The sequence below is a fragment of the Argopecten irradians genome, chromosome 9 (genome assembly GCF_041381155.1).
Source record: "Argopecten irradians isolate NY chromosome 9, Ai_NY, whole genome shotgun sequence".
Lineage (NCBI taxonomy): Eukaryota > Metazoa > Mollusca > Bivalvia > Pectinida > Pectinidae > Argopecten > Argopecten irradians.
The window spans coordinates 21951358-21965984 of record NC_091142.1 but is presented as its reverse complement, the minus strand read 5'-3'; the positions used below and the strand labels follow the sequence as shown (position 1 = coordinate 21965984).

The following is a 14627-nucleotide window of genomic DNA, read 5'->3' as shown; positions in this document are numbered from 1 at the left end:
ATAATATCGGTTGTTTTACAGGATTTAAAAGGGAAAAAAATCATTTGCATGATGATTTCATTTCGCATTTTAAGACTAAAGACGTTTTACGCTGTTTAAGCTTTCCGAACATCTGCTGTAAATCCATATATTTATATCCAGTATCCACGGAAATCCGTATGTTATATCCAATATCCATGGAAATCCGTATATTTCTATCAAATATCAATGAAAATCCGTATATTTATATCCAGTATCCATGGAAATCCGTATATTTATATCAAATATCAATGAAAATCCGTATATTTATATCCAGTATCCATGGAAATCCGTATATTTATATCCAATATCCATGGAATTCCGTATATTTATATCCAATATCCATGGAATTCCGTATATTTACGCTTAAGGCTATAAGCCTTTCAGCGTATTGGTATTGCCTCTACAACCGGAAATACCGGAAATACCCTTTCGACTACGACACCACCTAGCGTGAAAAAGTACTACAACTCGGGTCCAAAAAATCCGCTTTCTAAAGCAAATATGCTGTCATAGTGTAATTATGATTGCATGAAAAAAACCTGTAGTATTTCCTTAAGTGTTATAGCTTCAAAAATGTGTCCAAAGCTATAATAATATCATTGTCTATTAATGAAAAATAGTGAGAATAATTTACATGAATGATAGCGATCGATGACCTATATTCTCGCCAATCATTTGCGTATATGATGAACTTCTAGTTTAGATAACACTAATTAAAGGAATTGACAGGATTTAAGTATGTATAAGTAGGGCTGGTATGGGTACTAAATTTTGTCCTCGTGTACCCCAATTTAAGTATCCGATCCGTACCTAGGTAGTCGACATGCATTCCTATTTGAACGTATTCCTGTGTGAACGTATCAACTTCGTGAGTTAGCTTAGTGGTACATTTTACCGATGTTGTTTGGGGCGATCTTCAAATGGAGCAAATTTCAATGTAAGCATAATGAAATGTGAGAGATTTATTCTCCAACACTGCAAATGGCATTGGTATATCAATTTAATATCAATCGGTAACATCATACAATCGTAATGTAACAAGCTGACATAGCCCAGAATGTCCGTGACAGATATTGTTTTACCGCACATGCGCAACAGGAAGTACAAAAGAGTGACGTAGTCTTCATTCGGATAGCCTCTGGTGTTATCACTTACAGCATACCGATAGTGAAAGTAAACATGTGCGCCATTCATGATCACTTCTCCGATCATGGGAAATAAGAATTGCAACAATGTTGCTTGTGAACATGTCGTTAGCAGATGAAGTGTCATCCTTTGTGAGTAAAACAGAACAAAAGAGTGCTATTTTGTACTTCTTGTTACTGAATTTTACGTTTACACAGACATCTATCACTCAGTATCAGTATGTTTCCTATTTTGACGGATGCCCGGCCGGGAAGGCCCTTAATTGTGACAATAATCAAAGCCTACAACATTCTATTTGTATTTGGACACAGAAACAGCAAAAATCGTAAGTGTTTATTTCGTTTTGCTTATACCTGTCTACAGTAAATAAAACTGCTAACATGTGATATAGATGTTTTATTTTATTACAAGAACAAGAACATTACTTTAAATTTTGGAGCAGTTTCTTTTTCAAAGTCGAAGTTGACAAAAATTAACTGCTAGCATTATTTTCTAATTTTATGACATACGATTTAATGCATTAAATCAGTAGGTGTAACAGATTTAATTTGCCAAATTGTCCATATGGATACCGTGGTAATGGAGTGTCACATCACAAAACAGAACGGTATGTAGGATTTTGTATAGTGTGTAACATACATGACAATGAATTAGCATATTGATGTAATCAATATATAGCTACTGTTGTAGCGGAAAAGATATCACCTTCTGACTGACTTTCAGTCAAAAGGTGATATCTTTTCCGCTACAACAGTAGCTAATCAAGATAGAGATACAATCATGCATACACAATACATTTGTACATGTATATATGTACATAATATACATGTGTATATATGAAGTTTAAGAGACAAGTGTAATAAGGCTAGATTTTATTAAGACAATTATTATCTCTGATTTAAAAACTGGAAACATGAGCTTAAAATATTGATGAAAATTAAAAATAAAAAGATTAAAAATGATGCTAATATATTAACTCAAATTACTTGTATACAAGATTCCACAACTGACTTGAACTAAACAAAATTCTTGTTTAAGTTTATGTTAGAGGACTCTAACATAATTTTTTATTGAAATTATTGCATATTTTGTTAAATTCTAAAATAACAGGACCCAATATTTGCTGTTCATTCACAGCAGACTCAAAATGTTGAAGAATTGAGATTATCAAGAAGCAGTGAAATAATACCGGGCATATATTAACTAGCTGCAATGGCAGATATATAAAGCTCTAGACAACTTTGTCGTCAAATCTAGGGTTACAATTCTGTCCAATGGACCGTAGTGTTGCAAAACATCTAATGAAGAACATGACATAATTAGTGGACTGCAGGTTTCAAGTAAATTTGCAATTGAACAGATTTACGGTACGGTGTATGTAAAAACATATAAAAATGCATACATTCAGATGGACATGTATCACTAAAGAGTAAAATAAAAATAATGTTTTGTAATGTTATGCTATGTTATTTTATTCAAGTATTTTTGAATAAATATAATTAAACGCTGTTCACTTTGGATTTTGATGCAGCAACCAATTCTTTATAGGACAATTAACCCTTGGATCATCTGACCTGAAGGGTAAGGATGACCTATAGTAGATATTTTACGATTCACATGGATGCATCAATGTATTGCATCCCTTGATGCACGTGGTGCATCAATGTATCGTGTACAATTTATTTGTATCGCGATACCTAAAAATAAAAATTGAACATTGGATTATCTCCCTTGGTCAATGTCAGTCGAACGTTTGTTTGTAACAAAATTGTGGAATCATAATCTGTAACCTTTAAGTCCACTTGCTGGTCTTATTAAGTTTCTGTCTATAAAACTCGCGTCTATTGTAGTGAGTGTAAGCAAAAAATAAAATTTTCCGGAAATACAACCAACCTAACAACACATTTACAACAACATCATGACATTCGATGTGTCTATTAAAATATCGTGATATGTATCGTATCGTGAACCCTGTATCATGATATGTATTGCATCGTCAGATACCTTGCGATACACAGCACTAACCTAAAGTCATCATGCACCTTCCTTCGTCTTGCATAAATTTTTCACTCAAACGACTTCTCAATATCGGAAAGGCCCAGGGTACTGATATTTGCAGCATGCTAAGAAGAAGGGCTACCGAGTTTGTTCAAATGATTTACCTTGATCTACATTCAATGTCACAGGGGTAAAAAAGGTTAAAAAGGTTTAAAGATATGATGAGATAAAAGGCTTCCAAGTTTGTTCAAATGAATGACCTTGACTGCCGTTCAGTGTCACAGGAGTCAAAAAGCTATAACTTTAAACAACTTTTTGGGAATAACTAAGAGGCCTAGAGAACTGACATTGGGCTTGTGACATACTGGAATGAAGGGCTACCAGGTTATTCAAATGAATGACCTTGGTCGCCATTTAAGGTCACAGGGGTCAAATAGTCTAAAATATTTTTATAACATCTTGCAAATAACTAAGAGGCCCAGAGAACTGATATTGGGCCAGTGACATGCTAGGATGAAAGGCTACAACGTTCAATGACCTTGACTGCCATTTTAGGTCACAGGAACCAAATAGGCATACACGGTAAATATTTAAAACGACTTGTTGTGAATAACTAAGAGGCCTAGAGACCTGATATTTGGTCTGTGACATGCTAGGATGAAGGGCTACCAAGTTTGTTCAAATGAATGACCTTGACCTTCATTCAAGGTCAAATAATCAAATTAAAGATTTCTTTTTATTGCCTTAATTATTTGCCATTACTATTTTTTAAATGTTTTATTGTGCCAATAGTCAGATGATCATTACGACCCATGATCCTTTTGTTATTACTTGCATTTAATTTCCTGTCTTGATAACTCTGCCTTTCCTTCTGTAGTTGATCTATACCACTGAATTCATCCAGAAAGTTTTACATGTAAATTTTAGATATTGCATATAGTTCCTTATCAATGCTATCTGTAAACAACATTTAAGATAAAAGCCATGAAACTTGTGAAAAGCAATATCATTTGTATCATACACATAAGATCAATAATCAAATAATAGCTTAATTGACAATAATTAATGTTACTTCTCTCTGGGGAGATTATTTGGATAGGAACACATTTTTTAAGTTGTAGGTTCCAGTGATTTTCATTATTGCTACCATCCTATTATAATTGGTTGCTTTGCCTGCCATGTTGTTGGGATTTCACATTGTTATAAGTAGTCTGTTCACTTTGATTGGCTGGCCCAAATGATTTACATGTGTTGTTTGTTTGATTATTTTAACGTCCTATTAACAGCTATGGTCATGTAAGGACGGCCTTCCATGTATGCGGTGTGTTGCGTGTATTATGTGCGAGGTGCATGTCTTGGGAGACTGCAGTATATTCATGTTGTGTCTTCTTGCATAGTGGAACTGTTGCCCTTTTTATAGTGCTATACCACTGAAGCATGCAACTGAAGACACCAAGCAACACACCCCACCCGGTTACATTATACTGACAACGGGCGAACCAGTCGTTCCACTCCCCGGAGCAGAAACTACCACTTTTATAGACTTTGGTCTGTCTCAGCCAGGGGAGAGAACCCAGAGCCTTCCTCACAGGGGCGAACGCTCATCTCAAGGCCAAAAGTGAGGCGGTGCCAAGGGAGGCATTAGGAAAGATAAAGTAAGATAGGAAGAATAGAAAAGATAAGATCCTAAATTTAGTTGCCTTTTACGATCATGCAATAGGGGCAGCAGGTACAATTCTAACGCCCTACCTGCAGGACAAACAAATAATTGGTTACTTGTTGTTGAAGATTTCATGTGTGTAAGGGATACCAGTGGGGAAATCATTGCAAACAAATTATCATTAGATAAACCCAGAGAAGTCAGAATGTTTTTTCTGGTTGTTGGACATTATTCTCAGAAATCACACAAGGCGTCGCTACACGTACTGAATAGAAACATTGCCGGGAGCGCGTGGAGCATCTAGATATAGCCGAACTGATACTGTACGCTAGATTGTCATGACCTACAAAAATTGTACTTGTAAAAACTGTCCGTACATGGAAGATGCTGAAACAAAGTTAGGCTTTACTTAGGGGATATTTGTGGAACAGTATGCGCTCAATTAAAGTACAGTTTTAACTGAAAAGTTATGCTTGTATACTATGTATTTCACCAACTTGTCCAAGTACATGTACATGTAAATGTATATCAGTATAGTGTATATTTGACGGAAAACTTGTTAGCATAAGAAAAAGGCCCTCTTCACCTTATGAACAACTTTATTGAAATAAATAAAAGGTTAAGTTTCATATCGCAGGTCGTATTATGTTAGTTGTCCATTTCTGCGCCACACGGCAAAACTTCAATTTATTATGTTATAATTGTTATAAAAATTTTTTTATTTTTTTTTTGTATCGGAAAGGTAGCCTAGTGGCCCTTTCATGAATATCATGAAGTTGATAATCTTTTACATTGAATGCGAAAGCATTTGAATTATCATTATTCAATAATGAGAATAAGAACTATGGCAGCTACCCTAGGTAACTGTGAAAATGCTTCCTAATAAACAATACTGTATGGTAGCCTTCTTAGCTTTTTGGGAAGCTAACACTTGTTTGTTATGTCTACTCGTGTGAATACCTGCAAATTAACTTTCTTCACTTGCCTTAAGCTCTCAGTACTTTCAGTACTTTGATGATATCCAGTATCCATGGATGAAAATGGTTAGGTTTAAGACTTTGTTTAAACTGGTGATTTCTGTATGCCTTTAAATCGTGTGAAGGAAAACGAATAGAAAAAAGGATTGGTTTACAGAACATATATCATTATAATGATTTATAGCACTACCGATCAACGTTATGAGAAGTATTTTAGATGATATTAGTGTAACACTAATCTGTCTGTATATTGTAACCAAGGTATCTGTATCATCACACCCAGTGATATTACGATTCGAAGATTCGCAGTATTCTTCAATTAAATGACAGACATTTGTTTACTTTCTTGCCAGTTTAACTAAAAGTATGAAATATTGGTTAGTGGCCCATACTCGACACTCGAGACAGCGTCAACGATACATATATTATACATATATAATATAGACAAACTGTACTACAAGCTTTTATTTTTTATTTAAACTAGGTTATATATAGTTATACGTTCTATTGTATTCACGGGTGTTTCAGTCCACAGTAGTTAACCTGGCCACAATTTTATCCCACGACTAAAAGCAACTATACAACTAAACATATCGTCTGTACATAACGCTGTAAAAATGTTTCTTTTGTTGTACAGGAAAGCCGATTGCTGCGATTTGTCATGGCGCCTGGATGTTCTGTTCTGCAAAAATACTAAAAGACAAGAAAGTTACATGCTTCGTAGCTATCAAAGATGACGTTGAAAATGCCGGGTAAGAATATCAATAAGTCAAGATGTCAAATATATAATCAGTTCATGACTTCGTTTCTTCCTAGCTACGCGTGATCAGGCAACGTACTAGCCAGGAAAAGATTAGCGTAAAGATTGTGCACTCACTTTTCGTTTTCCTCGGACATATTTCATTCTGTTTGTGTATGAACTTTATATGTTATGAGCGTATTTAATATCATATTTGTAAAATAAACATACATTACAATATCAACAATTAGATAAATGTTTATAGATGTTACCATATAGGTTTATTGTTGGTTTGAAATAATTCTTATGGTGATATGTATCTTTTAATAACTGATACTGCGATATCAAATTTGTATTTAACTTCAAAACGCATCACAACAAAGGAAATTTGTTGGCGGAGGATAAAACTGAAGAATACAAATTTGATGGCCCGTTCTAATCAGATTCTCATCACATCCGAAGAGGGACAAACGTTATCTTGAAAACCCATACACGCGTATAAAATATATTAGATATATATATATTGAATACCTAAGTTCACCTCATAGTCATCTATACCCTTTCATCGCTCAATCAAAATAATATTTAAAATTAGATAAAATATCACGTGATTGCCTAACTAAACATAGAGTTGATATTTTTACCTATCCTGCCTGTCGGTCGATATAGAGGACAAGTGTAAACATCCAAGGGTTCATAGGTTTTTGAACCAGACAAGAAATTATTTACTGTAAGATAAAAACATGTATTGTTTTGACCTCGGAAAATGATTACGCATATTGATAGTAAGGGGACCAGATAACTTCTCAATGCTATTGACATTAATTCACTTGATGATAATTTAATAGGTCGTTGTCGCTAGTAATACCTAATTATGAGCTTTACTTTTCTGATACACTTTGGTAGAACATATTGAAGCTATAGACTAATAAATTAATTTCATATGTTACACTTATTTCAATTGAATTTTGAGGTTATATTTGCATAGACTGAAAGATGTGTATGTCGAGTATTTTGACGTCATAGACAAGAACGTTATCGCAGAAAATTTTAAAAGTGGCATATTCATTGGCCAAGCACAACTATGGGCTAAGATATCAATGCGCCACATCTGAATTTGTTATATTGTAAAAAAAAAGTAAAAGCAAGAAATTCCATGCCTAATTAGTCTTTTAGTGGCACAGTCATTTGCCAAAGTCTAATATAGATATCAATTCGCCACATCTGAATTTGTTTTATTATCACAATATGTAAAAGCAAGACAATCATTGCCTAATTATTAGGCGGGGGATATACAAATGGGTTCCGTCCGTCCGTCCGTCTGTACGTCCGTCCGTATGAATGGTTTCCGGAGCATAACTCTAAAACCAGTAGAGATATTTCCTCGAAACTTCATACACACATTGGTCTTATGGTCTAGTAGTGCCTTTTGCTATTTTTAGGTTTTCATTTTTTGCATTTTTTCCGTAACCATGGAAACATTGTTGAAAATATCATATTTTTGTACCAGGTTCGTTTCCGGAGCATAACTCTAAAACCAGAAGAGATATTTCCACGAAACTTCATAGAAACATTGTTCTTATGGTCTTGTAGTGCCTTTTGCTATTTTAAGGTTTTCACTTTTTGTAATTTTTTCTGTAACCATGGAAACATTGCTGAAAATGGCAGATTTTTGTGTAAGAATCATTTCCGGAGCACAACTCTAAAACCAGCAGAGATATTTCCATGAAACTTCATAGACACATTGTTCTTATGGTCTAGTAGTACCTTTTGCTATTTTTAGGTTTTCATTTTTTGCATTTTTTCCGTAACCATGGAAACATTGCTGAAAATATATTTTTGTACCAGGTTAGTTTCCGTAGCATAACTGGAAAACCGGTTGAGATATATGCACGGAACTCCATAGGCACATTAGTCTTATGATCTAGTAGTGCCTTTTGCTATTTTAAGGTTTTCACTTTTTGTACTTTTTTCTGTAACCATGGAAACATTGCTGAAAATGGCAGATTTATGTGTAAGAATCGTTTCCGGAGCACAACTCTAAAACCAGCAGAGATATTTCCATGAAACTTCAGACACATTGTTCTTATGGTCTAGTAGTGCCTTTTGCTATTTTTTAGGTTTTCACTTTTTGTGCTTTTTTCTGTAACCATAGAAACATTGCTGAAAATATCATATTTTTGTAGCCGGTTTCATTTCCGGAGCATAACTCTAAAACCAGCAGAGATATTGCCACGAAACTTCATAGACACATTCTTTTTATGGTCTAGTAGTACCTTTTGCTATTTTTACGTTTTCATTTTTTGCACTTTTTCCGTTACCATGGAAACATTGCTGAAAATATCATGGTAAATGGTAAATGTTACTGTGCAAAACTCCACCCATCTTTGTGTATATAGTCTAATATAAATGTCAAGGCTGTATACCTGATTCAACAATTGCAGCCCCGCTCTACTTTAATTATACTCCATTTTTCTTTAGCTCAACTTCCTTTTTTCTGGTTTTTTTTTTCATACACATAAGTCTCCACAATCAAACTTACTTCAGCTTTGATATCTCCATTGGCGGGGGATCTGAATGACTATGTCCTTGTTAGTATTTAACTGAATCATTCAAATGAAATTGTAAGCATTATTCTCATTATTATTCGGTGTTATGAAGTCATAGACGAAAAATGGACGAGCATTCTTTTTCAAAGACGCACAAAATGTCTTTCCGGTCCGGTTTTTGTCTATGACTTCATAAACCCAAAATAAATTAAGAATGAATACATTAATGTCATTCGACGTAAGTAATATATCGTCAGATATGAACATTAAGTACCAATGTCTGGTCATTGTGACGTCATATACAAAATGTACATTTATTAAAATATGACGTCGTCACAGTAACCAGAAAATGGGACTAATCGTACTCAAGCTACGTCATTTTCATTATATCGAAACCTCCGTTTACATTTTAATTCTACAGGAATCTAATGCAATCATTCCAGTTCCCTTTGTGGTTAAATATCGTTTTGCACACTAGCGCCTGATACAAGACATGCCTTACATCAATGTTTACTGTGACAGTAATACATGGAGTCGTAAATGTTTATTCGAGTGTGTAGTATGGTTATTTACTTTCGACACAGAATGCAACATGTCTACAACACAATGCCATTTGATCTGATTGTCAATAGATTGTAATGATAAACTTTAAAGACCTGCATTATATTGTAGGGCACTTTACGAGGACTCGCCAGTTGTAGTGGATGGCAATATGATAACGTCTCGCCATCCGAAGGATTTACCGGAGTTCTGTAAAGCTATCATAAGTCAACTGAAGAAGTAGACGTCAGCTGTTGCCTGGATGTCTCTAGTGGTCCATATACTACTCATCTGCATTCCATAGGACTAACGTCGCTAATCAGCATTTTGAGTCTTTCAATCGTCCAGAGTTATCCCCTGGAAGCTGGAACTAATGGTTACATCATTTTGGAGGAATGTCATTAAGTTTGGAGATGTTAAACGACATAACTTTCTCAATCTCAAAAGTAACGTACATTCTTCCATCATTGACTAATTTGTCACCTGTTTTGAGTTTGGGATATTTCTGTTTAAAACCCAAGGATACAACATCTGCTATTTTAGTATTTTATTTTGAGAATAGGAGGGAAATAACAAAGCTATGATGTGTCAAGTAGATAGGGATTTCCCAGTTGGCATGAAAGATTTGACTATTCAGAAATATTAACGCGGTTGAAATGTCGCTCAAGATTATATCCATCAAGATAATCTTAAAAAGGGAAATAACTCAGGAGTACTGAAAAGACTGTTAACAAAACTAATTTATTGTTAGCGGAAACGAAATATGATTTACAATCTGCATTATAATGTATAACTTCACAATTAAATATTTCACAAAGATGTTTTTGTTGTTCTTACCTCACTTGGCCCAAAGGGCCGGTGAACATTTCCTTTAAATCTATACTAGTTTTAAAATTCTGCATGAATTGTAATCACATTTGGTCAAAAACATCCTTTGGAGAAGGGAAACTGAGCTTTTTAGGTCACCTGAGACGAAGTCTCAAGTGACCTATTCTAATCGCCTTTTGTCCGTCGTCGTGCGTCGTCCGTCGTCCGTCGTCCGTCGTATGTCCGTAAACAATTTACATTTTCGACTTCTTCTCTTTCCATGAAATTTTGCACAAACCTTCTAAGGCATAAGGCCAATCAAAATTGTGAATTATATGGTCCCCACCCCCCAGGGGGCTGTAGGAGGGGCCAAAAGGGGTAAAATTGAGTAAAATTTCAAAAATCTTCTTCTCTACTCACAGATGTGGTAGAATCAAATACTCTTCATAGATAGAAAGGTCTTAAGGTCCTTTACAAAAATTGTGAATTATATGACCCTGGGGTCTCTAGTTTCCCCCTGGGGAGGGGGTTAAGTTTACTATACTTTATATTGAGAAAACACATTTTTGCGCATTATTTGGTCATTTGTAATAGGAAATGAGTCAAATGTTGTCAGAATTATCAGTATGAGATGGCCATTTAATCCTATTAACAAATTTTCTATAACTGACCCCCAGGGGCCTTAGGGGCGGGGTCAAAAGGGGTCAAATAGGCTAAAACTTCAAAAATCTTCTTCTGAAATTCTGGATTTGGTAGAATCAAATACTTTTCATAAATAGAAAGGTCTTAAGGTCCTTTACAAAAATTGTGAATTATATGACCCTGGGGTCTCACGTTTCTCCCAGGGGAGGGGGTCAAGTTTACTATAGTTTATATAGGGAAAACACATTTATGAGCATTTTTTGCTCAATTTTCATTGGAAACGAGTCAAACTTGGTTAGAATTATTAGCCTGAGATAGCATTTTAATATCATATCCATATTGGTCCAGGCCGACCCCCTGGGGGCAGAGGGGCGGGGCCAAAAAAGGTCAAATCGGCTAAAACTTCAAAAATATTCTTTTGAAATTCTGGAAATGGTATAATCAAATACACTTTATAGATATGAAAAGGTCTTAAAGTTCATTTATAAAAATTGTAAATTATATGACCCTGGGGTCTCCTGTTTCCCCTTGGGGAGGGGTCAAGTTTACTATAGTTTATATAGGAAAAACACATTAATGAGCATTTTTTGCTCAATTTTCATAGGAAATGAGTCAAACTTGGTTAGAATTATTAGCCTGAGATAGCATTTTAACATCATATCCACATTGGTCCTGGCCGACCCCCTGGGGGCAGGGGGTGGGGGCTAAAAAGGGTCAAATAGGCTAAAACTTCAAAAAATTTCTAAAATTCTGGATATAGTAGAGTCAAATAATTATAGATGGAAAGGTCTTCAGGTGTTTTATTAAAACTGTGAATTATATGATCTTGGGGTCTCACGTTACCCCCTGGGGAGGGGTCAAGTTTACTTTAGTTTATATAGGAAAAACATATTTGTGAACATTATTTGCCCAATTTTCGTAGGAAATTAGTCAAACTTGATTAGAATTATTAGCCTAAGATATAGCATTTTAACATCCATATCCGTCCTCGATGACCCCCTGGGGGACCAGAGGGGCAGGACCAAACAGGGTAAAATTGATTAAAATTTCAAAAAATACCTCTAAGTTCACAGGTTTGATGGAAGCAAATACTCTTCATAGTCTAAAAAGGTCAAATTTATAAATCACTGACCAACTTCAAGGCCCAGCATATAGTGTTTATATGTCTTTAATTTGTTTCATTATTTGTTTCATTATGTATTTTAACTCAGGTGACCGTTAAGGCCCATGGGCCTCTTGTTAAAATTTTAGCTCTAACTCCCGGGGGCAGGACTGGCGGGCCCAGTAAGGGAAATAGAGGTGAATCCTTTAAGTCGCTACTAGTCATCGAGTTCTACATGGATTGTAACCAAAATTAAGAGATGCACAAAATCTTAAACCGAATTATTTTAACGACGGCAAAACTGATTAAATAACCTAGGATTTGAATGATAACTACATTACACTAGATTTGCGACTGAACTTGCCGTTGCTTCTGTAAAATTTCAATTTCTTCTGATTCCATATTAAGTACATGTTCTTCATCGCTAGCAGTGAGGTCAGCAAGAAGATCTGCTTGTAAATTGATATGAAAATTATTCACGGGTAGCTCAATTTCCATCTCAAACTCTGAGTCACTTGAAGACATGTCCACTTTGAGCAGACGACAAATCCCAGGTACTTTATGAATATTTTTAGCTTGTCATTATATTTTGAAAAATTGATAAAAATATTTAATATTTTAAAAATCATTTTTAATATTTCGGAAATTTTATAATTTATTACACTGCAGTGCCAAATGTAAATATTTCACGGAAGAAAAGAAAAATTGCTTTCATTGTTAATTATTTTTTTCACTTACAATTACGTTGGTAAAAAGGCCAATAAAGCATTTTGATTTCGTTTGGGTTAAAACGTGAATCCTACCCGCAACCTCGTGTGTTTGATTTGATCTTTCAGCAACCTCATAAGATATACTCTGTATCAGTGATGACCCAATATTTATGACCTCTCTTTGTTTACTAGGCATTCATAGTCAGCATATGATCTTCTTTAAACACGAGTACAAATGCACCAATGGTGTTCTAATTATGGGGCTAACCTCTTGGTACCGGAGTTGCAAGGCCAAACGTGGTAAATGTGATCCTTTGACTAGACTTCTCTGAACGAAATAAATGATTTACATCATACAGAATGTACATACATGTATTAAGTTGATATGCGTTCTTTTATATAACTCAACGCCATGCAAACTAAAATTTATAACTCCAATATATAATATAATTATCGGCTTCTACGCCAGATATGGGTTTGTTATTATCAAACGTAAATCAGTTAAGCGATAATACTATCTAGGCCTTTTTACTCGTAGTTTAATAGCAGCTATAAAAGCAACTGAAGCAACATCATGACAATTTCAAGGTATACATATACTGAAAGTCATTTCTAACATAAGAATACATGGCGATGCTAATTTGATGAACTCTTCTTATTCATGAATGCGCGTGCTCCGCGTAATTAAATGTGCTAAAAATAAATATTATCTATCATGGCCTGGTTGAGAGGGCATTATTGCCTTAATATATTGTTGAGGAATGGAATACTATAATGGGTTTAGTACATCACCATCACATGAGACCCGTTATTATGTCATCGTAACAGAAATATGTCTAGCGACACCTCGGTTATCTTCATTTCCACACCGCGTTGTTACATTAAAAGTACAACATAAGAATTGTGACAGAAAACTGTGTTTCTATAAAACGGGATTAAGCTTCATGAAGATTAAAATTATATTAATATTAGAACATGAGTTATCTGTCTTCGGTAGAAAAGCAACATTTACTTCCATCATCGCTCACAACAGCCTGTCCGCCATCTTGGTCAAAGCCAATCTCTCCCAGGGTGCATTGCGGTCCCCACAATTTCACCTCAGTAAACAGCCCAGTGAAATTTCAAGATTTTTGAAAAACGTATTTCGGACGCAAACTAATTTTTTAAATACATATTGAACGTTTCCTTTTGTAGCATTCCCTGTAAATGATTGATAGTTCAGACACAATACAATTACATTTTCATCTCAACAAATACAGAGGTAAATAGACCAATGTGACATTTTGATTTCTTTTGAGTTAAAACGTGAATTCTGTCGCAGCCTCATGTGTTTGATTTGATCGTTACGAGACTTTATTTGATGTACTCTGTATATGATGAACCAATAGTTACGGCCTCTCTATAATACATAAGCGTCAATAATCAGAATCTGATCTTCTTCTTTAAACACATGTACCAATGGTGGGGACCTAGGTTGCAAAGCCAAACGTTGGTTTTTTTGCCAGACTTCTTATCTGAAAGATATGAATGGATATCACGTATATCATATGTACATATCATCTTGGTATGCTTTCCTGTGAATGCACAACGTCATGTAAATTAAAATTCATGACAATTTCATGGTACTAGATGCTGAAAATTGTTTTTTTTTATTAAAGAAAAATGGCGATAGTAATCTGATAAACATATCTTATTCGTAAAATTAGCACGCATGGTGTAATTGAATACGCAAATAA

At 34.9% G+C, this 14627-nt stretch overlaps 1 protein-coding gene across 1 annotated transcript; it reads left to right on the top strand.

Moving 5' to 3' along the window:
* Nucleotides 1-1181: 1181 nt before the first annotated feature.
* Nucleotides 1182-10449, top strand: LOC138331782 (putative cysteine protease YraA). Its single transcript, XM_069279546.1, has 3 exons — nucleotides 1182-1492; nucleotides 6440-6554; nucleotides 9763-10449. Exons 1-3 carry the CDS (start codon nucleotides 1387-1389, stop codon nucleotides 9872-9874), a joined length of 333 nt encoding a protein of 110 aa, XP_069135647.1. The 5' UTR covers nucleotides 1182-1386; the 3' UTR covers nucleotides 9875-10449.
* The last annotated feature ends 4178 nt before the right edge of the window (nucleotides 10450-14627 follow it).